General features: G+C 38.6%; 1 protein-coding gene across 1 annotated transcript; it reads right to left on the reverse strand.

Moving 5' to 3' along the window:
• Positions 1–289: 289 nt before the first annotated feature.
• LOC112046876 (serrate RNA effector molecule homolog) lies at positions 290–21,825 on the reverse strand. The gene is made up of 16 exons (XM_052884405.1): positions 21,495–21,825; positions 19,831–20,082; positions 19,481–19,666; positions 18,189–18,255; positions 17,357–17,546; positions 16,436–16,521; positions 15,790–15,946; positions 15,185–15,510; positions 14,235–14,375; positions 11,711–11,926; positions 9,071–9,358; positions 8,501–8,614; positions 8,104–8,247; positions 6,683–6,807; positions 5,493–5,600; positions 290–953 (listed from the first exon to the last, which is right to left on the reverse strand). Exons 1-16 carry the CDS (start codon positions 21,632–21,634, stop codon positions 875–877), a joined length of 2,619 nt encoding a protein of 872 aa, XP_052740365.1. The 5' UTR covers positions 21,635–21,825; the 3' UTR covers positions 290–874.
• Positions 21,826–23,388: the final 1,563 nt, after the last annotated feature.

Below are 23,388 nucleotides of genomic sequence, written 5' to 3' on the forward strand. Positions count from 1 at the left end.
TTTTATAATATTCATATACATTTATATACTACATATAAATACTTATATAATGTAAAAATACACACACACTGGGAAAAACCCATGTTCATCACACGAATATTTTCCAGTTGTGGGAATCGAACCCACGACCGTGGATGCAGAAGACAGGGTCACTACCCACTGCGCCACGCGGCCGTCAAAACCGCATTAAAATCCGTTGTGTAGTCTAAAAATTCAAAGCATTTGTAAAGTTCGTTTTATGCTATGTTAAGAAGTACATGTTTGACTGTTATAAAGTTAAACTGCTTTTGTGCTTAATATTCATTTATTTTGAACACAAAGCGATATGTATTTAAAATATACCATTCCTTCCTAAACCTCTAAATTATACAGTTCAAAACTATAACTCTAGTACAATGTACCTAAACTATTTTAACAAACGCTTTCAATATATATAATCAAGATATTAAATACACCGAGGTAACTCGCTTAGGAATACTGTAATGTTGTTTTGTAGGTTTTAACTAGTAAAGTTTGCTTAAGTAAAATCTAAAACCACTATTTTATAGCAATTATCACCAACTGATGGAGTAATTTTTTTAACATCCGTTTAGTTTTGAAGACAATGCATGGTTCGCTAAGTGACGTCATTCTAAATCCAACATGGCGGACACTCAAAAAAGGCGTGTCAGTCATTTCAATAATACAGGTATGACGACTAAACAAAATGGTGTCACTTTAAAAGCTTGTTTTGAAAAATACTTACTATATTTTAATATTACTAGTAGCTAAACAATTTGCCGACGGATTACATAGAGCTATTGAAAACGTTTGCATATAGACAACGGGTCCATATTTTCAAGTGGCTCCTTTGGCAAGACGGTGTTGGTCCACGTTAAACGAACTCGTCAGGTTCGCGGGGGGCGTCCAAATCCCGATAGTGTATCACCGGGCGGAACTCAGCGCCTCCGCCCCTTTAACAATCAACCACAAACCACGTTAGGAAGATGCTTCATTAGTGCGTTGCATTGTGTCGTCGCAACGGATCAACGCATTCTATGTCACACGTGCGTTACGTTAACGCACGCCGTCGCATCGCAAGAGGACGATGGGTGCATGCAGGCAGCCTTAACAATGCATACGACTGTCCGTTGTGCGTTGAAACATTGCCTGCGACGATGCGGCGCTTTATGTGGCATGTTATTTAAAATATATGGAAAAGGACGCAGTCATCCACTGCGCGACGACTCAACGTAACGCAACGCAGTAATGGGGCATCACTCTTAGGGGGCGAAAACTCAAACGCACGACACACAAAAACTTTTACACATATGTGTACACATCTGTACACATTTTTGTTATTTTCGAAAATCTCAGCTTCCCGGGAGTATCGGTCACAATGAGGTGAGGAGGGATTAAGGAGTAGACAGAAATTGAAAATTAAATGTTCGTTTTCGGACACTTTATTTTGTTATACAATACATTAAAAATATTTTAAATAGGAAATTTATAAAATCTTTTCACTCATATGCATCAAATGTACTTTATGTTTCATCTTACCTAACAATTTTACAATGAACAATAATTATATAAAAAAACCCTAATATAGTACATAGAACTTATGTAGCTATTCAAAAATATGTCTTCGTACTTATTAATATTATTACTGGTTATACCATAAAGTATGTACATATTATATGATATACAAAAGTGAAATGTTTGTTACCTATTTAATATTAAACTTGATAAAATTATTATGCATTTTGTAAAATTTCAATAGTTGACACAAAATCAAAATGATTACAATACGAATAAACTAATAAAATAAAGACTAAAAAATCTTACAGATTTGTTGTATTTATCTATGGAAAATTACATGATTTACTGGTGCAAAAGATACTTACAACAAAATGTAATGGTCTAAGTTTGCAACAAGTTATAATCATTCAATAACAACAATTATTGTACATAACCATTAAGAGCCGTGATAGCCCAGTGAATATGACCTCTGCCTCCGGAGGGTGTGGGTTCGAATCCGGTCCGGGGCATGCACCTCCAACATTTCAGTTGTGTACATTTCAAGAATTTAAATATCACGTGTCTCAATCGGTGAAGAAAAAACATCGTTAGGAAACCTGCATACCAGAGAATTATCTTAATTCTCTGCGTGTGTGAAGTCTGCCAATCCGCATTGGGCCAGCGTGGTAGACTAATGGCCTTACCCCTCTCATTCAGAGGAGACTCGAGCTCAGCAGTGAGCCGAATATGGGTTGATGACGTATAAATCAATTACACTTTTTGGTAAAAACCAATTTAATTGATGATGTTAAAATGATATACATAAGTATTTGACATAACAAATAATTTACAAACAACCATTGTAGTCTTAAAAATTACAATAGATAAATGTCCGAAATATTTTATGCAAAATTAATCAATGTATTAAATTTACGTCCTTTTAACTTAAAATATGTCACCACTATCCGGGAAGTCGAGATCGTTGTAAGCAATAATAGGCCGGGATCGATCCACGTTTTCCCTGCAAATTATTTTCCTCACACTATTAAAGACGTCCAACGACAATTTTAATAGATATTCTACTTTGGGGAGACAGTTAATTTTAGCATGTTTGCTCGTTTGTCGAATCCATCTTCCAAAAGTAGAAAATCTAGACGAGTATTTTGGTTTCCAATAAGCAAATTAAATAATATAATATTCTGTCTTTATTAAAGGCGAGTTGAATTGCTACTGCGATCTAAGTTAAATATTATAATGCAACAGTCAACTCGCGCTAACTTCACAAATTATTCAACTTAACGGTTTGTACGCGGCATAGTGGCAGTAGGCCTAAATACGACATAATATCTAGAGACGAGAGAAAGACATCGACCAATAGCGACTGAATAGAAAATATCTCTCTCTCTATTGCGTTGGGACGAAAGAGAGAGCAATATTTTAATCCCGCCTTTCTCTTCACGTTATATATATATATGTTTTGCTAGGCCTAAAGTTAGGGCCTCCAAACAATCGTCCAATGGCAGCAGTTTTACCAGTACTTATCTCTTTCATACCAACGTTATGAAGAGATAACGGTATTTCCAGTTTCACCGCTAATGGTTGAAATTTGTCCATTGTTCTACCATCAGAGATACACTGATCCATTTTTGAAAATATGTCTTGTTATGCCAAGGTAATGGACGCAAGCTTTATTTAATTTATGCTTTATTTATCAACTCATAATTTATACTACCCTTTGTGATATTATTTAAAAATACTTATTGGAAAACATCTTGTATCAGTCGTAAAAAGCTGCACAAAATCAAGATTATAATCAAGGTGCATAAAAAATACATCCGATTAAGCAAATGTTAAGGTCATGCAATACAATATACAGGCAAGCGTTCTTTGGTAAAGGATAAAGGTAAAGTTACGTCTCTTGACACGTATTGTTTTATTTGATGAATACATTTTTTTTCTGATCTACACAGACAATTCCCGTTGGCTGTTGTAAAAAAGTAACTATTTGTAAATATTATATTAAAAACAATTTAAAATAGATGACACAACCAATTACTTTAGTAAAGCTTTTATTTTATTATCTCTAGCCATTAAAAAGTAGTCCTTCGAGCCGGATGTAAACCAGTGACTTATGGATCTATATTATATGGTCACTGACTTCTATTTAGACAGAAATACTGTTTGTCGAAGCATGCAAGGAGGTAAGGAGGTATAGTGCCAAGGACTTTAGATTGCATTTCGATATTAGTAGGGAATTATTATAATCGTTTTATAATTTGGTTTATATTAGTGATTTGATAAATAATCATTTTAGAATACAAATATAAATTTTATTCAAATAAATAAAGACCTCGGTCGTTTGAAACCTTGGTCTTTCTCAGGGTTAGTATATTGCACTACAATAACACAAAAACAATATAAAATAATAAGGATTAAAAAAAAACACTTGGGATTTTCTCTCGCTATACGTCCGGAAACACATAGTAAGACTTTGATTGCCATTTCAGAATAACTCAACATTTCAGAAGAACTCTTTAATAGCTACTTCGAAGCGTCTAACTAAATTTAATATATCAATAACAAGGCAACATCTGTGGCATGTACGAGTGCGTGATCTTATGAGTACGCAAATGACATATACATCTCCCAAATTCAGTAGATTCATCCTTGTAACCGACTATTGTACCATTCAACTACGATTTTTTTGCAATTTTGCCCAAATAAAAATATATTATCTCACACTGCATAGTGTTTCCACACTCGACACAAATAACTAAGTCTCTGTGAGACACTGGTCTCTAAATTTAAGATATACTTGGACATGTCTTTTCTTTTGCCTTGTTTTTATGTAAGCACAAATCCAAATCAATATCTAAATTATTTTATAGTCTATTCTGGGATGTTTAGTGGTAAGATGACAGACCAAACATGTTTGTGTGTATTAACTGAAGGTTCGTTTCACCATTCAACGTTCTTTCAGTTTTAGGCCGGCCGCATACACTCGTTTACATTGATGATAAACAATAATTACAACACAAAACAATATTGCACAAAATCACTAAGGCGACTGGCAGCGTGACGGCGTCTACTCTGCTTAACAAACAACTGAGCTCAAGTTCAAGCTCATCAAATACCCTCTTATTTATACCAATACTGATACCTCTCCTCTATAATAACCTAAATTATTGTTAATTACCACATGTAATCGAGGAACTTGTAAGACATGTGCGTCATTTAATCTATTTCATATATATTTCATGCATTCGGTTTTCCGAACACGGAAAACAATTGTGGAAAACGACTGTATGCGGCCGGCTTTATACAACAACAACTCAACTGTCTACTGACAAATGCCTGTAAATAAAATCTTACCATTATCCTTCCTAAAGTAGACAAAACTATACCAGTCACCGCAACACAATCACATGTTGTTTTATTTTCAGCAACTTATTTATCAGTGCGATGTCACGTCTTCTTCATACACACTTGTGTCTATGAATAACAAGAGAAGAGCACAACAAGTGAATGGGTTAAGGTGTCAGGTAAAAGTAACTCTCATATAGCTGTATGGTAACCCCCATACACTACAAAGTAAAGTAAGTTTTCTGAAGTCGTAAGGAAATAATACCATAATACTTCTAAGGTAAAACTTTATGCAACTTTACCCTCCTTAATAGGGAATATGCTTGTGAATTGATGTCAGACCTATTTTTCTTCTTCAGTGTTTGAATACTTATAACAATTGTTTTCATATCACATAAATCAATATTTGTGAAAGTTAGTTTGTGAATTAAAACTATTGGTACATTTAAAGTGACGTCGTACGCATTAGTATGTTTTGACGACAATAAAAAATTGTCTTTGGCCATACCTCACGTCATGGTACGCGATCGTAAAGCGTGATAAATTGGCGGACTTCAGAATGCTTAAAATACGTTAGTTATTATTATGTGTGGGGGAAGGTGAGCTATGGTGGGGTTCTAGTGGTCACGTACCTGGGGCGCGAGAAGCGCGGGTGTCGGGGGGCGTAGGGCGCGGGCGGCGCCCACCCGCCCCAGCCCCAGCCGCGTGCACCGCCTCCGCCACCGCCCCCGCCGCTGTACCTGGACATACAGACAAAATATAAACAAAATACTATTCAAATTTTATAAAAAAACAAAACACATCAACAAACGTGGTAAACAGTACACATCGAGTATGGCTTTAGTATTTTGGTACCTTGGTAGTGTGATAATGTTCAATGATTCTTTGAAATATTCTGCTTCGAACTATGTATCCCGTAGACAGTTCAGCATTGCGATTCATTGTATATTGTGCGATTCAATATCGTTTGCGGATCTCATTTTTGATTCGCTTACACAGAGATACTACGAGCATAGCTCTTTGCCTGCTGTGACCCTGAGTCATCTTATAAGGCCCATATTTAGTTACAATAAGAATGTATTCTTACACACAGCGTCTTCGCCGGCGAAGACGAGATCCCCGATATCCGACGTCACCCGACGTGGGCTTTTAGCTCACGACCTCGGGGGCGCCGGGACTGATACGTCGTTATCAACCCTTATACGGCTCACTGCTGAGCTCGAGTCTCCTCTCAGAATGAGAGGGGTTAGGCCAATAGTCCACCACGCTGGCCCAATGCGGACTGATACACTCAGGTCAAAACACCCTTCCAGAACGGCCCCCTAAGCTTAGGTCGGAGACTCAGCGGAGACGCCCTTAGAGAGACGATGCTTCTTCGTTCGCCCGAACTTCCCGGTGCTGTGGACCCATTAAGGAACCTACATCAAATACATAATCAGAAAACAAAAAAGTAATACAATAGTGAACAGTAGTATTTTTTGAATGGAGGAGATCCACAGAAGAACCAAAGTCACTGACATAGCTCAGCGAGTCGCGAAGCTGTAGTGGCAATGAGCAGGCCACATAGTTCGAAGAGCCGATGGACGTTGGGGTCCCAAGGTGCTGGAATGGCGACCCCGCAACGGAAGGCGCAGTGCTGGTCGACCCCCCACTAGGTAGACCGAGGATATCAAGCGGGTTGCAGGGAGCCGCTGGATGGCTGGCTCGAGGCCGTTTTGTTTGGAAGTCCACGCAAGAGATCTATGTTCAGCTGTGGACGTCCATCGGCTGTTGATGATGATGATGATGATGAGTATTGTTTGTGACAGATTGTTACACTTACATGTGCATCGGCGGCGCGTGCTGCGGCGGCGGCGCGGGGCGGGACGGCGGCTCGGGCTGCTGCGGGCGCCGCACGTCGCGCACGTACGCGTTGAAGTACGCCACCTCGCGCCGCACCTCGTCCACCTTACGCAACACATTGCTATATCAGACTGTGCTATATACATCGAGACACCAGGACGCCCACCGCTGAGGAATTAGTCAAGAATCTAGCGCGCCGTATGATCGAACGCGCGGACAATGGATGGATGGACACACAAGGCACCGCGATAGACCTCCTAACGGGCGTCCTCTACCATGCGAGCTCCTCCTAGTGGCCGAACCGGCAGGCGCAGGCACTTACGGCGACGAAGATGGCGAAAAGATGGATGACGCATTTAACGGATTTGACACCGCTCCAGCGCAGGACAGCGATGACGTCGCAGTCTGCGCGGGGCATAACATTGGATATGACACCGCAGTATAGTGAGCAATCGCAGCCCGCGTGGGGAACCTAGACTGACACCCAAGACGACCCATAGGTCACAAGAGCTCAGCCCCGAAAGGGGCCCGCGCCTTACCCGAGAAGGGAGGCTGAGCCTCGAGGCCCGGATTTATTCTCTGAGAGGAGATGACCTGCCTGCATATCAGACTGACTTTGTGGTGAGAATTTCAATATTGCTTTAACCCACAACTGCATGATTCCAGGAGTGCGGGGTATGGCAACAGGGAAGCGTGAGCTCACGACTGTATTACGAGTCCTCTACCGAGCTCTACAGGAAACGACATAGAGAAGCTTGAAGTGCAGGCGTCAATTTTTGTATAAATAATGCTAAACTCAGGTTTCTCTGGATCATCATACCCCACATCATAATATCGCACGTTAATGAGGTTGCGCGGGAGATGAGGTTTGCCTGTAACAAACTCCCTATTTTTTTTAACTATTTCTAGTTATAGATAAAAATCAAAAATGGATATCTTGTGTAAAAGTTTAAATATCAAACTCTTGCATTTATTAGAATATCATAAATCCTGTATGCTAGGGTATGATTATGTATTAGTATTATAATCTTACAGGTAGTTTGAATTTGAGATTCGCAGTATATTTCAATTGTAATGATTGAATTTTCGATAAAGCCAAATATGTTATATTTACAACAAACTCTGATCTCGAATTTTTACAATAACTTTGCATTAAGTACTTTTTTTCAATAACAATGGTTACACATTGCAAACCTTTGAATATTATGACGTAGATGACCAGAACATTTCAATCTTATAAAGGAAATAACACAAAATACATGTCATGTATTTTATGAATTTATTTGAGTAAAATGACTACAACCTATTTAGTAACAACAATAATAAAAATAATATTCTATACTTAACAATGTGATACCTCAATAGCATAATATTTGGATGGTGTACAATGAAGCTGCCTACCTTCTCTGCATGTTTGTTGAAGATATGTTTTCTTATGAAGTCTGGTCCCTTGAATTTCTTGCCACTGAGGGGACACAGCCACTTATCTTTAGATAGTTCTTGCGTATTCGCTTGAATAAACTTTTCTACTTCTGCTTCTGAGTCCTAAAAATCAAGAAAACATTAGAAACAAATCAGTCATTATGTTTAGAATGGCAATATCTTGCCTCCTTGTATCACGATATATCTCTAGACGAGAGAACGACAAATTGCGGCGGAGTCAAAAATATAGCTCTCTCTTTTTCGTTGTATTGGGCCAAAAAATTGTGCGATATTTCAACTTCCCCGCTATTTTTCAACTGATAATAGACTGAGATATGTGGTTGACACATCCTTGCAACAGAGTTGCAACACTTACTTTGATACCAAGTTTTTGCAATTCCTCATCACTCAGAGGCTTCACGTCTTGCAGGAAAGCAGACATCTTCCCTTCGAACGCCCTGATGTAGTCCTGTATTTCTTGTTGAGAGGGCTGGAAGATAAAAGTGATTCACTGTTTCGTAACGGTATATTATGGCCTACTTTCCCAATGTCTAACTATAGAGCAAAGATGATTCTAAAAAAATCAGACGCGACATGAATGATGTTACTTACAATACGTAAGATCATTATTACTTTATTAAATCAAATAAATATTACGCAGAAAATGAATATGATACAAAATATCAAACAAGCTTTTTTAATTAAAAAAAAAAAAGATTTTTTTTGATTGGACTAATTTTTGGAATGGCTGAACCTCATTTGAATGGGACTTTTACTACTGAATAGTCTTTCTTTGAATGAAAGCCCTATTAAAATCAGTTTTTGAGCAACACATAGGTTACTTTTTATCCCAGAAAAATTCATGGTTCCCGCGGGATTTGCGACAAACTAAATTATATGCAGACAAAGTCCACCATTAATATTACTTTACTGTATTATAATTTACCTTAGTGGCAGGGGCACCAGAGCGCGCATGCATGATGCCGCACCGGTTGGGCATCTCGTCCTCATAGGGATATTCACAGTGGTTGTAATAGTCCACCGAGTGGACTATACGCAGGTACAACACGAGTCTGTCCAATACGCGGACCAGGTCAGGATCTGTCTGCTCCTGGACCATGGACTCTGAGGAGGCCTCCAGCCCTAAAAGCTCATCTTCTTCTGTAGATGCTTCTTCGATAAGATGCTCTGTTATCTTGTGAAGTACAGGATTTCTCGAATTCAGGCTGAAGTTCTGCAGCAAAAGAAATTTTCATTTTAGGCATATCTTAATGGTTGTCTTTCCCATTATCCCAATTTGAAATCATTATAGATTGGATGTTCCTAGATACGTACGAAAAATCAATTTTACGATTTTTCTGCATACTGTTTAAAGATTTTAAGTTCTGGTACATGTACTTCCTTAGGTTAACAAATGCCGATGATGATGAGGAGCCCCTCATAGTATGCTATTGCATTCTACTACAGCTACTACTAAGGTCTATCCTTACTTTTCTCAGTTATTAGGCGTCACTAAGCTTATTGCTACTTTTAAAGGCATATTGCTACAATCACTACTTACATTAGAATCTTGCTTTTTCTCCGCGAGTTGGCAAGCGTTGTTAGGCTGAGAGGACTCTTCCAGCCAGTATAGGATTATCGAGGGTTTTACTACAATCTAAGTTGAGTTATTGTACCTTTTACTAGTCACTTCTTACGTTAAAATCTTGCTCTTTCTCCGCGGGTCCGACCTATTGAGGCTCTTACTACGACCACTACTTACATTGGACTCTTGCTCTTTCTCCGCAGGTTGGGAGGCGTCGCTGGGCTGCGAGTCCTCCAGCCAGAGCTTGGTCCTGGTGTCGAGGTGGTGCGCCAGACGCGCCGCGAGCCGCGCGTCGGCCCGCAGCACCACGCGCTCGAGCGTCACGCCCGACACTGGCCGGATGCGACGCTGCAAGTCCTCAGCTAGAGTCGGGCTATTGAGGCTCTTACGTCAACCACTACTTACATTAGACTCTTGCTCTTTCTCCGCAGGTTGGGAGGCGTCGCTGGGCTGCGAGTGTTCCAGCCAGAGCTTGGTCCTGGTGTCGAGGTGGTGCGCCAGACGCGCCGCGAGCCGCGCGTCGGCCCGCAGCACCACGCCCTCGAGCGTCACGCCCGACACTGGCCGGATGCGACGCTGCAAGTCCTCAGCTAGAGTCGGGCTATTGAGGCTCTTACGTCAACCACTACTTACATTAGACTCTTGCTCTTTCTCCGCAGGTTGGGAGGCATCGCTGGGCTGCGAGTGTTCCAGCCAGAGCTTGGTCCTGGTGTCGAGGTGGTGCGCCAGACGCGCCGCGAGCCGCGCGTCGGCCCGCAGCACCACGCCCTCGAGCGTCACGCCCGACACTGGCCGGATGCGACGCTGCAAGTCCTCAGCTAGAGTCGGGCTATTGAGGCTCTTACGTCAACCACTACTTACATTAGACTCTTGCTCTTTCTCCGCAGGTTGGGAGGCGTCGCTGGGCTGCGAGTCCTCCAGCCAGAGCTTGGTCCTGGTGTCGAGGTGGTGCGCCAGACGCGCCGCGAGCCGCGCGTCGGCCCGCAGCACCACGCGCTCGAGCGTCACGCCCGACACTGGCCGGATGCGACGCTGCAAGTCCTCAGCTAGAGTCGGGCTATTGAGGCTCTTACGTCAACCACTACTTACATTAGACTCTTGCTCTTTCTCCGCAGGTTGGGAGGCGTCGCTGGGCTGCGAGTGTTCCAGCCAGAGCTTGGTCCTGGTGTCGAGGTGGTGCGCCAGACGCGCCGCGAGCCGCGCGTCGGCCCGCAGCACCACGCCCTCGAGCGTCACGCCCGACACTGGCCGGATGCGACGCTGCAAGTCCTCAGCTAGAGTCGGGCTATTGAGGCTCTTACGTCAACCACTACTTACATTAGACTCTTGCTCTTTCTCCGCAGGTTGGGAGGCGTCGCTGGGCTGCGAGTCCTCCAGCCAGAGCTTGGTCCTGGTGTCGAGGTGGTGCGCCAGACGCGCCGCGAGCCGCGCGTCGGCCCGCAGCACCACGCGCTCGAGCGTCACGCCCGACACTGGCCGGATGCGACGCTGCAAGTCCTCAGCTAGAGTCGGGCTATTGAGGCTCTTACGTCAACCACTACTTACATTAGACTCTTGCTCTTTCTCCGCAGGTTGGGAGGCGTCGCTGGGCTGCGAGTGTTCCAGCCAGAGCTTGGTCCTGGTGTCGAGGTGGTGCGCCAGACGCGCCGCGAGCCGCGCGTCGGCCCGCAGCACCACGCCCTCGAGCGTCACGCCCGACACTGGCCGGATGCGACGCTGCAAGTCCTCAGCTAGAGTCGGGCTATTGAGGCTCTTACGTCAACCACTACTTACATTAGACTCTTGCTCTTTCTCCGCAGGTTGGGAGGCGTCGCTGGGCTGCGAGTGTTCCAGCCAGAGCTTGGTCCTGGTGTCGAGGTGGTGCGCCAGACGCGCCGCGAGCCGCGCGTCGGCCCGCAGCACCACGCGCTCGAGCGTCACGCCCGACACTGGCCGGATGCGACGCTGCAAGTCCTCAGCTAGAGTCGGGCTATTGAGGCTCTTACGTCAACCACTACTTACATTAGACTCTTGCTCTTTCTCCGCAGGTTGGGAGGCGTCGCTGGGCTGCGAGTGTTCCAGCCAGAGCTTGGTCCTGGTGTCGAGGTGGTGCGCCAGACGCGCCGCGAGCCGCGCGTCGGCCCGCAGCACCACGCGCTCGAGCGTCACGCCCGACACTGGCCGGATGCGACGCTGCAAGTCGCGGTTCACTATCGCGCCTAGTTCGCATTCCCGGAGCTGAACAAATTATAATACAACTTTTGTAACTTTTATTTAATAATCAATATTAAACACATAAAAAGGACTGACATATTTTAATAAGTTAAGAACACTAGAAAGTTTATTAGAGCAAAATTTTAGAATATCACTGTGCTGGTGCTGGGTCCATTGTGTAGTAGAGAAAAAAACTTTCCTTGTGACCATGGATATAGGGTTTAATTGAGTGGATTTCCTTTAAACTGTCAACACTCCCCTTCTCTGCTCTATTACATAAAATATAAAATGTTATGTATACAAAATGTATACTTCGATAACGTATAAACAAAAGACAAAGTTAATAAGCAGTGGCACAGAATAGTTAATTATATAGACAGATAGAGCGCACCGATCAAAAGAGTGAAGCAGCCAAAGCAAATATATAGGTAAATATTAAAAAGCGAATAATGATTATTTTCTATTTTGATAATATTTTACGTAATTATTGTTGTTGATAGTTATAACTTGGAACACAAAACCTCAGTAGCATCGTCCAGTGTTGCTAGTCTAATATTTAAAGTTGTCCGTAAAGTCAGGGAATAAATGGGTACAAGATATTTGGTTTGACAATGTTTACTTATTGCATAATTTACCATGAGTATAATAGCACCGTGTTGCCATAAAGTTAACATTCTAACAATTATCAACCTTTTATAGTTTTACTAAATGATTGTAATAAATGTACCTATACAATGTTTTTTAAAAAAAAGTACGTACTAAGGAGTAAAATGAGGATTAAAAGATTATACCCTGAATTAACACATGAATTATCCCGGAAAAATCCGATGCACCCGCGGGATTTATGGAAAATCAAATTTTACGCAGATGAAGTCTCAGGCAACAGCAAGTTTAATGAATATTAAAATATATTAAAAAAACACGTCATTTACCTAAAAGCTTACTTACAATTGTCAGTCACACCTAAGAAAAGACTTATCATATCCCAGTATTGTTTTATAATTTCATAATCAAATATTCATACCATTCATTATTTGGTAATCTAACATAAATAACTTCCTGAATAACATGCATAACAATGACGAAGTACATGAATAACAATATTGATGTAGATTCGAAAAGATTAAATTTTATTTTATGTAATAGGTTTGTAAAGAAAATTATGAAAAAAGTTTGTAGATAGCAACATTATACGGGCGTGCGCGGGATGTTTACATTATTTTTTGTCTTCACCTTCGGCTTGCGATAGCTCATTCTGGATCATTCTCTATTCTGTGAGCAGAGGATCCGAAGTAAGATCGTCATTCACTGTTGTGTCAACCAGATGAAAATGATATTTTACCAAATGAAATAAATTTCTGAACATGATTTGATATGGCAACCCCTTGAGAAATGTTCATAACTATACATAATTTTTTTTTATTTCACCGAATTGTTTACCAAATTAAACAAACTCCAATGGAAAGCATAAAATGTACACAACATGCAACACCTAAGTAACTTACCCTTTTCAGTCCCTTACTACTTGGTAGCTGCGTTCAAACAGGTAAGTTCTTATTAGTAAAAGCACTTATAATGTTAGGTTGTATTGAGTGTGTGAAAGAGGATATTTGTATAAGAGGAGATGTGTGCAAAAGAGGAAATGTGTGTAAAATGGGACATGTGTGTAAAAGGGGACATGTGTGTAAAAAAGTTGACAAATGAAAAAAAGTAGAAGCGAATGGAACAGATTGCCATGTTGTGCCAACCCCACTTATGCGGGATAAGGTAAATGAGCTGAGGATGAATCTGCTGTCAACAGCTGATTGATACAACAGTGAAGGACGATCTTACTTCGGATCTTGGACAATAACAACTTTCATGAAGACTTTGCAATTCCATGTTGTAGAGTCAACATCTCCTGAGGATGCTCCGGTTTCGGGGTGAAAGGTATGAGAGAGTATTTTGTCGGACCTGGGTGACGTTGTCGCATGGGTTCGTCGACTTTTCGCGGATGATAGCAAAATAAATAAAATATTATATATTCATGATGAACTTCCGCAAAGTAACGCCTGCTTCTATGCAACTTTCATGAATACAACATACAAGAAAATAAAAATACATTTTTATTAGTGTCATTCAAGTTAATTTCGACTGTTTGCAAATTACTGATTCGAAAGGCAAAATTTGGTGATAAGAGTCAGTTGAATGTTACTTGCCACGTAAAAAGAAAGCTGGTTTGATAGCCTCCAAGCATTACGAAATTCTACTTCTTGAGCTAAACTGCGAATGTATAACGGTATCTCGTTTTTCGGCATTGGAATTACGAGTAGAATGGGTTATGATAGTTTACCCGTATGTTGTTGAGGTTCCAGCAGATGTCCTTGATGTTGACCTCACGGCGGAATGTGACCCACCCGCGGCGGAACCAGCGACGCTCGGGAAGCGGGTCGGCCAGCGCCACGCGGAGAAAACCGCCGTAACGCTTGCACATCTACGACAAACGTAGTCCTGGTTTAGGCTATAAGCTATTTAAGCTATTTCTGATAAAAGTTTTTTAAATTGTATATAAATTAAGAATATGCTAATAGCAAAGCAATTTTGTAAAAGTAACAGGGTATCTGCGATCATTACTTTCAGAGCTATAGGTTAAAGGGTCAGATTTGCGGCACTGCCACGGATCCCTGAATAACGCCGCATACAAAATGGTACGATTTAATGACGTCGTAGGTCCATAATGATCGTTAGATTTGTATGGGCGTTCAAACAAAATTACTAATATCTTTATTATTTGTGCGTTTATGTTTATAGTTTACATAGTAAGCTTAAACTGTATGAATTTTCATCTAATTACGATAAAAGATTTTTATTTTGTAAATTTTTTTTTTGCTTTATCTTTTTTTTTATATGACCAATATTCCCATTCCCCTCCAACTAGTCGGAAAAGACTGTGCTAGGAGTGGGTACGACGAACCACCACCCCTTGGCGATGAGTCCGACCGCTCTTACCGTTAAGCTATTGAGGCTATAAATATCCAGATAATCCAAATAATGCTTTTTATTTATGTATATATTAGTTATCATCGACCTTATTTACCCGAATGTATCTTAAAAATCAATGTATTCAAACCTAGTCATCATCCCCATTGCTTAGGGTACCTATCCTGTCTAGGGGGGCATCAAAACAAAAAAAACGAGCATTGAAGCCATTCAATGCTCGCTTTAAGCATAAGATAACATACTAAAGTATTAATTCAGTTTCGTAAATAAAAATTAGCATTAAATTTATTATCGATTACTTACTGCTTCAACTTCAGCCTTTGTAATGGTAGGTGCCAAGTTTCTCAAAAATATCGATGTAGTTTTGTGCAGAGCTCGCGATTCCTTCTTTTCTACTATGACGTCATTGGTTTGTTCAGTTTTATCACCACTTGCGTCTTTCTCTTTGTTATCACCATTTTTTTCTACGCTCGGCGATTTGGATCGCTCTTTTTCCTTCGGGGACTTGTCGGGCGTCTTCGATTTAGACTTGGACTTGGATTTACGCCGACTTGTGGTTTCTCCCTCGTCTTCAGAACTCGATGATGAGGAGCTGGATGATGATGAGCTGGACGAAGAACCCGGCGGCGCTAAAAAAATATATATTTTCATAGAGAAACCAATTTTTTAATAAAGAAGAGACAAGAATATTTCGAAAAGCTCTGTATTTTCTAAAATAAGTATAATATGAATATCCTATTAATGTTGGCTATTGGAATAAAAAACAAAATGGTTCATTTAAGTTCAACTAAAAATCATAACAAAATAAAGTCATAAGATAACATAAGTTGCTAAAAAGACTGGAAATTTCCCAAATAAGATTTTTTTACTGACCTTATTTTTTGCTTTATAAGCTTAAAAATACTCACGGGGTTCTTTTTCAGGCACTTCTTCGGTTTCTCCTTCTTCTCCTGGGACAGAGTTGTATCTGGAGAACAATTTGGCTTGCTCTTGCAGTTGGCGCAGATGTGGGTCGATCTCCATTGTCAGAGGTGCAGTGGGTTTGGGAGACTCTGCCTTCTTCTCCTAAAAATTAAAGCCCTTTTCAGATCGATCTCCTATTAATAAGTGGATGCACTATCAGCAACCAAAAAACGTATCCACTCAATGAGTGCCAAACGCAACTTCTTAACACTCAATTTAAGTAGGCGCATTTTGAAATTCAACTATAAAATCAATTCTTAAGGTTGAATTTGCTTTAAATTTGGGATTTTATTGAATATTGGACTATATTTAATGGTATAATTTTCTTTACCAACAATTCTAAAACTGTCAACGCTAAATTGGCCAGTTTTTTTAAGTGAAATTTTCTACATGATTGTGCGTCCTTTTATTATAAGAGGGCAATGCATTTTTATCAAACAAATGGCTTGCGTCATATTAAAATGGGCGGATAATTGTGCCTCTGAGTATATTTACCATAGAAACGCTTTAATTTCTGAGATGAATAAATAAATTCTAATTAGATGAATGATAAATTCTAATTAGATCTATATTTTTAGTGAAAGCCCATACCTTATCTTTAGTTTGCGTATCGTTTTCTTCTTTCACTTTCACTGCGTCTACGTCGATGACTACAGCTTTGTCAGTGTCATTTTTATCTAAAAGCAAAATTAATAGAAGTGTACGTGTACAACTATAGCTTGGCAATTTCGATCATAACACTCTCGATCCGCATCCGCGCGGGCGATGAATGCGTGTAGCGATGAATGAAAAACAGACTGATGTACCACTTCCCCGCACGCACGTTTTCAGACCCGCGCAGTCTTTTCCCTCGTCGCCCGCATTTCATGGGAGTGTCATCAACGAACTTGCCAGACTATAGACAAATTAGTTGACAGCATTGTCAGTGACACTTTTATCTGAAAAATTCCGTCAGCTTGGCTTTGGATGTAGTAGTAAGTTGAAATGACGCCTTGGTCATTGGTGTGTGTAAACTATAATTATTAAAAAAAAATACAATCGACTTCGAAACATTAACGTACCCACGAAACTAAAATGGGAAAAATTACATTATAATATTTTCTACCTATTTATCACTTTGAAGGAGGTGCTCTGTTTTCGTCGGTTGAAAAGGATGTCAGCGCAGAATAAGGGCGTTGTTGAGTTAAATTCTAAATTAATGAGAGTGAGGACTGAGGAGACATGTAACATAGAGATCTGTTTACCAATAACCATCACTTAACAATCTCTCACAGACACAATATTTAATAAACATTACTGCTTTGCTATGGCTCCTTCTGTGTCAAACCTCACAGCAAATTAATTCAAATCAAAATTCATTTATTTCAATTAGGCTTAGTTTACAAACACTTTCGAAACGTCAGGTAATAATATTATTAGATAATGGTGATAATAATTAGTCGAAAACTTAAAATTAAAGTTACGTATTCGGAAAGTAGACTTAATTGTTTCATATCAAAATTAAATAGTTACCTTGCTTGTCATTCGTAATTTCCACTGGCACAGGATCGTCAAGAGCTTTTAAATCTTCTTCCGTGCCACCCTCCAGCTTTATAACTACCGTGTCAAGTAGGCGTATTAGCTTTTCAGATTTATCTACGTCAACAGTCACCTTTTCCAGTTCTCCTTGCTCTAATAGTTCAAGGAAGACATTTAGACGGTTCTAGAAAATATTACAATTGATATCATAACTACTCAAATTGTGAATAAAAAACTCAATAAAGCCTGATAAAATAATTTTCTTTAAAAGGCATTTATATATAATAGCTTTTTTTATATATTTTAAGAACTTTTTAATTTTTTTTTCGACATTTTGTTAGTTTGCATGTAATAATTGTAATGATTAGTGCATCAATTTATTTAGGTTTTGTAATTTAGTTATCGTTTCCCATTGCTCAGAAATGTTTTATTGCTATGAGCTACAGCTAAGAAACTCTCTTGTCTCTAATAGAAAATTGACTCGAACTTTTAAATACACTTATTAAGCAAACATGTCATACTGCCTACCATGTTTACTATTTAGAAATTTATTTTAACTGCAACATGATGAATTTGTTTTGAAAGCATTCATATTAATATAATGCAGACTAGCAGACTAACAATATTGCTAAAGTGTTTCTCAGATAGCATGGGTACGTATTATGAACATCATAAGGCAATTGTCACTGCAATTGCCTTATGACGTTCATAATACGTACTATCTATCATTATCTCCCAAGAGTGAAACGAACTGTCACCGTACCCATGCTAACTGAAAAACACCATATACTCTAAATTTCTCACCAACACCTCTATTGATCATTACCTTTAAAGCGACTAGTTGTTCCTCTTTACGCTTCACAGACTCTTCAGGGTGATATTTAATCTTGAACCTACGAGACAAGCAACATACTAGTATGAATTTTATAAGTAATAAAGTTTATGACTACATACAATATGTTCTAAAGACCAATTTCCATGAGCAAGACTTTTAACCTCACGTAAAAAAAGGTGTGATGTGTGTCTGTGTATGTGTGCATTGTCAAAGGTCATGGTTATTATTAATTAATTAATGGTCAGTACCCTTCAAATTAATGTACCAATTATGATGTGTTTTCTTTATGACGTTGAAAAATAGATTTTTGAAATGAATAGCTTATATATAAATTGTGAAGATCTGTCCAGTAGATTCAAATTATATGGATGGCTCAATTCCTCAGAAACTCATAACAGATTGGGCTCAAGAATATTCTATACAAGAAGGGGTTAGATAATAATAATTGATGATAGAGGCCTAACTTTTTGAGAACTTTTTGTGTCAATTAAAATTAAAATATATTGATTTGTTAGTATTATGACTTACTTATTTTATTTTTTAATACATAATACTTTGTTAGTATTATTACTTGGTTAGATAAACATGTTCAGAGTTTTATAGATGTATGAAAAATATATACTCAATTTATAATTTTAGAGGAAATTGGTCTACCATACCTGTGATAATGTAGTACACAAACATAAATTGTTTATGAAATACTTAAAAAAAAATCTTCATAATCTCACCTGACCCACATTTGTGGAATTTTTAAACCCTACCCCTAACATGAACGAAACCCGTAGCATTGCGCGCTACGGGTCAACGCGAGAATAACTAGCTACACACAGCATTTTAACATTTGCATAAAGTTTGAATATATTTTCTTTACGCCGCCGTCCGGCATTTCCTTGTGAATACGCTGTAGACTGTAGGGAAAAAAGTTTTCTATTAAAATTTGCATATTAAAAGATTCTATGCATAACTCTTTCTATGCAGAATTTTAGCACGCCACTCTTAATGTTAAATATTTGGTACATTGTTAGTTATGGCATAGAACCTTTTAATTATAAGCAAATTATTGTCAACAATCTACAATATTAAATTTCCTTTGGTATTGTAGCAGTTCTCAAAAATTTTATACCCTTGATCATATTTATAACTAATTTCTTTAAAGAAGATGATTCACAAATCAGTGTGCATGTCTTTTTTCACATTCCTGATGATATTACAAACTTTTCATTTCTATGAAATTGCTTTTATTTACAGCACAGTAATGTATATATTTTTTGTTAGATACATACCATTCTTCATCTTTATGTGCAACAAAAAACTCATTAAGTTGCTGTCTTCTGAACTCAAGTTTGTATTCATTGTATTTCAGAATGGCATCATCAACAGTGATGGAGTCGTCTTGAGCAGCCAAAAATGCCTTGAAGGACATCATGTTGGTAGGACCATCAGTGGGGCCCATCGGCAGCACAGCATCCCTAACAATATAATTTTCAAATGAAGACAATACCAACCAAAGAGACAAAATATATCAAAATATTCATTTTAATTTTTTTTAAATGTTTTTAAACTTTATATTAAAATGCTTCTATTATAAATTAAAATCTTAAATTATAGTTAGCTGTTTAAAATAAAGACATACCTTGCTGGTACTGGTGGCATAGGCTGACCATAGCCTTGATGAGCCGGATGAGGTCCAAAGTGATCATGAGCCCAGCCATAAGATCCATATGAATCATGTGGCATTCCACCATACCTCCTGTCTTCACTGGGCCACTCTGGTCGAATGCGCTTGCTAGGTGGCCCCTCACCTCTAACTGGGGAAAATCCTCTACTAACACTCGCCCCACCACGATAATCCCTATAGTCAGGACCAGAACGACCTCCGCGAGATCTAAAAAACACAACATTGTCTGCTTTACATTTAATTCATTTTTTCTTCATTCCTTTGTCTATCAGAGTTCTCTGGATCATAATCCGATCAAATAACTGCTTAGTATGTAGTTTTGGGCTCTACAAATCCATTGATGTAGTGTCCCTCCAGGAATGAGTATTTATTACTATATTATTTTGGACAGACAGATACTTATAAGGCAGAGTAATTCATGTTTACAAAATGTTGCAGATTAAAATAATGGTAGGATTTTAAAAAAAGTAGGTATCATCTGGCCACAATTTAGTGAGACATATTATTATTAGTGCTATACAATATAATAGCCCGGTGGATATGACCTCTGCCTCCGATTCCGGAGGGTGTGGGTTCGAATCCGGTTCAGGGCATGCACCTCCAACATTTCAGTTGTGTGCATTTTAAGAAATTTAATATCACGTGTCTCAATCGGTGAAGGAAAACATCGTGAGGAAACCTGCATACCAGAGAATTACATTACTTCTCTGCGTGTGTGAAGTCTGCCAATCCGCATTGGGCCAGCGTGGTGGACTATTGGCCTAACCCCTCTCATTCTGAGAGGAGACTCGAGCTCAGCAGTGAGCCGAATATGGGTTGATGACGATAATATAATGGCATTGAATAACACTTATTTTGCTATTTTCTTGGAAAAATCAAACTATTGATCTCTTAGATCTGACAAGTTTTCCCTTAAGATATTTCACTCCATAACCTGAGCATTTTGGAAATGTTGACTTTATTGTGTCCAAATGCAAGAAAGCCTGTTGCAAAATAAATTGGTTATTTATTGCTCCTTTACCTGCATCTTTTCAATATTAAAAATATTGTTACCTTACAACTAATGCCACTGAACTTCTCTTGGTGGCTTTAGGAACATGGGAAGGGTATTTGGAAGCTGGGACATTTTGGGAGTGGGATCTGAAATAGGATGTTGTATTATTTAGTATAACATAATATAAAATATATTACATAATATTAGCATTCAGCGTGTCAAAACTGTGAATAAGAAATTTATACAAGAACCAATGATCATGTTAAGTAGTTGCATACATTTGCAATAAGTATAAAATATATAGCCAAAATCAAAATAATTCAATAAATTAAAATTTTAATCCATACAATATGTCCAATTACTATGAGTTGTCACTAAGCAAATAAAATAAACCTGCTAAATCCCCAGTATTTGATTAAACAAAATGGGATGATATGGCTTTATATTAATATGAACAAAATCTCATAATATGATGAAAGTTATGTGCATCCAGTTAGTTTATGTTTTAAGCTAACCCAACATCATCAGATAGGTATGTATGCAGTATGATTTTAGGAAAAATCTAGGAGTTTATTTCATGGCGCGCCAATTTCTGACACAACTTAGATATGAGTTCTAATAATACCTGTCAGACCATTCCTCCCGGCCGCGGCTTCTTTCTTCTCTTCTATCACTACTTCTGTAGCTGCTTCCCTCAGCAGCACCTCTTTCTCCACGAAACTTGTCGCGTCTTTTACGATCATACTCGTCATCACTATCTGCCATTGTGTCAGCTCAAGTTTTAAAACCAAATTTGATATAATATTATGATGTGTCGTAAGATATTTATATACGTATATACTTAATTAAAGAAACGAAATCAATTAGATTAGCGCTTTATAAAAAAACAGTAGGTAATGCAAATCACAATCGACTCGACATTCGACAGTCGACACGCAGCGCCACACACATAGACAGTGTTGCCAAATGGGTCTTGTGAGAAGTTACCCGAAATATTAAAAAAAGTAACCTTTTTGTCTAAAAAGTAACCTTTTCGCTAACTACTCTTGCTTTTTGCGTTCCACACCATGGCTAAACCACCATTTCAGCCTCTAGGGCCTAAAGTATTTTTTTTCAATATCTGTCTGTTACGAATACTAGCCAAGTTTGCCGCTACACAAGTACTAAATTACATTATACCGAAGAAGATGTTACTCTACTACTCTACTCCTAAATAGAATCATCTTATGTAAGGCCCTGATTGTTTGCCTTTTCCTCATGGAATAAGAAAAATAAAATTAAAGAGCAAGAATTTAAAAAACAATTGACGTGAATAATAATTCATACTTGACTTTTTTAAGAAATTCAATGTTACTGCAACTTACTTATTTCACAACGTCAATTGTGACATCTCCATTTATAGTGAGAATTGTGACCTTATTTTGAAGATTGAACAAAAAGGAAACACCTGTTATACAATGGGTCTGTTCAGCCCCTTGTTTAACAATCTATTCATATTTTTTACTGGAAAGGTATTAAAAGTTAATAGAATGTTAGTTGAATTGACACAGAAACATCAATGAGTTCTTGAGCACTTGTCCGCATTTTTTGATTTAACGACCGTTTTATTTTAGGTACACGAAATTGTAAGTTATTTCTAAAAATTCCGAAATATCACGTAAAAGTAACCTTTTTATTAATGTAACCTAAAAGTAACCAATGCAGTCAAAAAATCACCTAAAAGGTTACAAAAGTAACCTTCTGGCAACACTGCACATAGAGTACATTGAATATAGGGTATAGAGCTCCTGAGTAAATATGTTCCTTGGTATAGAGTCCTCAGATGCCATCTCCGCCTAGCGCCATCATGTGAGCAGATAGAGAACTACACCAATTATAATATATACCCATAAGTATAAAATGAGCGTCGAATTACGTATATATACCTATATCCATAGATACATAAACATAATGTTTACCTACTAGTATTAACTGTTCTTTAATTCTATTATTTTATTTAGGAATTCGGATACAAATAATAAAAACACAAATGGGATACATATACTTATTTATTGTTTCTCCTTTTGTGAACATAAACAACTCCGTCTCTTTGAATAGAGTCATCTTCGTCAAAACCTCTAGTAGTACCGCTTAACAATATATTTGTTGACTTACACCAATCAAATGTAAAAAATCTGCACGAAAAAATAAAAAAGAACTCTATTAAATCTCAAGACAAGACATATATAACAGAGTTCTCGGAATCCAAAGTAAAGCACAGGTCAAAACGATTTATAACAGTCACCAAAATCACACCAAAAACACTATGAAGAAAGCAGAAGAAATAAAACCGTTTCGTCTACAAAATTAAACAAAATGTCACAAGCAAAGATTACAATGTATTATTGGAAATAGATAGGCTACTCTTACTTTTTTCGGAACGCTTGTAATAGCGCCATCTAGTGACTAGCTACGGTATTTTTAGTATAGTATCCATTATATTATAAAAATAATATTGCATATTTTTTGTAAATGATAGA

This window comes from Bicyclus anynana, chromosome 1 (genome assembly GCF_947172395.1).
Source record: "Bicyclus anynana chromosome 1, ilBicAnyn1.1, whole genome shotgun sequence".
In the NCBI taxonomy this organism is placed as follows: Eukaryota; Metazoa; Arthropoda; class Insecta; order Lepidoptera; family Nymphalidae; genus Bicyclus; species Bicyclus anynana.

Bases quoted from the DNA above. Each gene is read 5' to 3' on its own strand.
- LOC112046876 (XM_052884405.1), bottom strand. From the start codon at position 21,634: ATGGCAGATAGTGATGACGAGTATGATCGTAAAAGACGCGACAAGTTT. The intron at 15,511-15,789 runs GTGAGTATTTTT...ATATTTTTTTAG, and splicing joins AGTGCCTGAAAAAGAACCCC to CGCCGCCGGGTTCTTCGTCC. The intron at 6,808-8,103 runs GTAGGCAGCTTC...GTGTTGCGTAAG, and splicing joins TCAACAAACATGCAGAGAAG to GTGGACGAGGTGCGGCGCGA.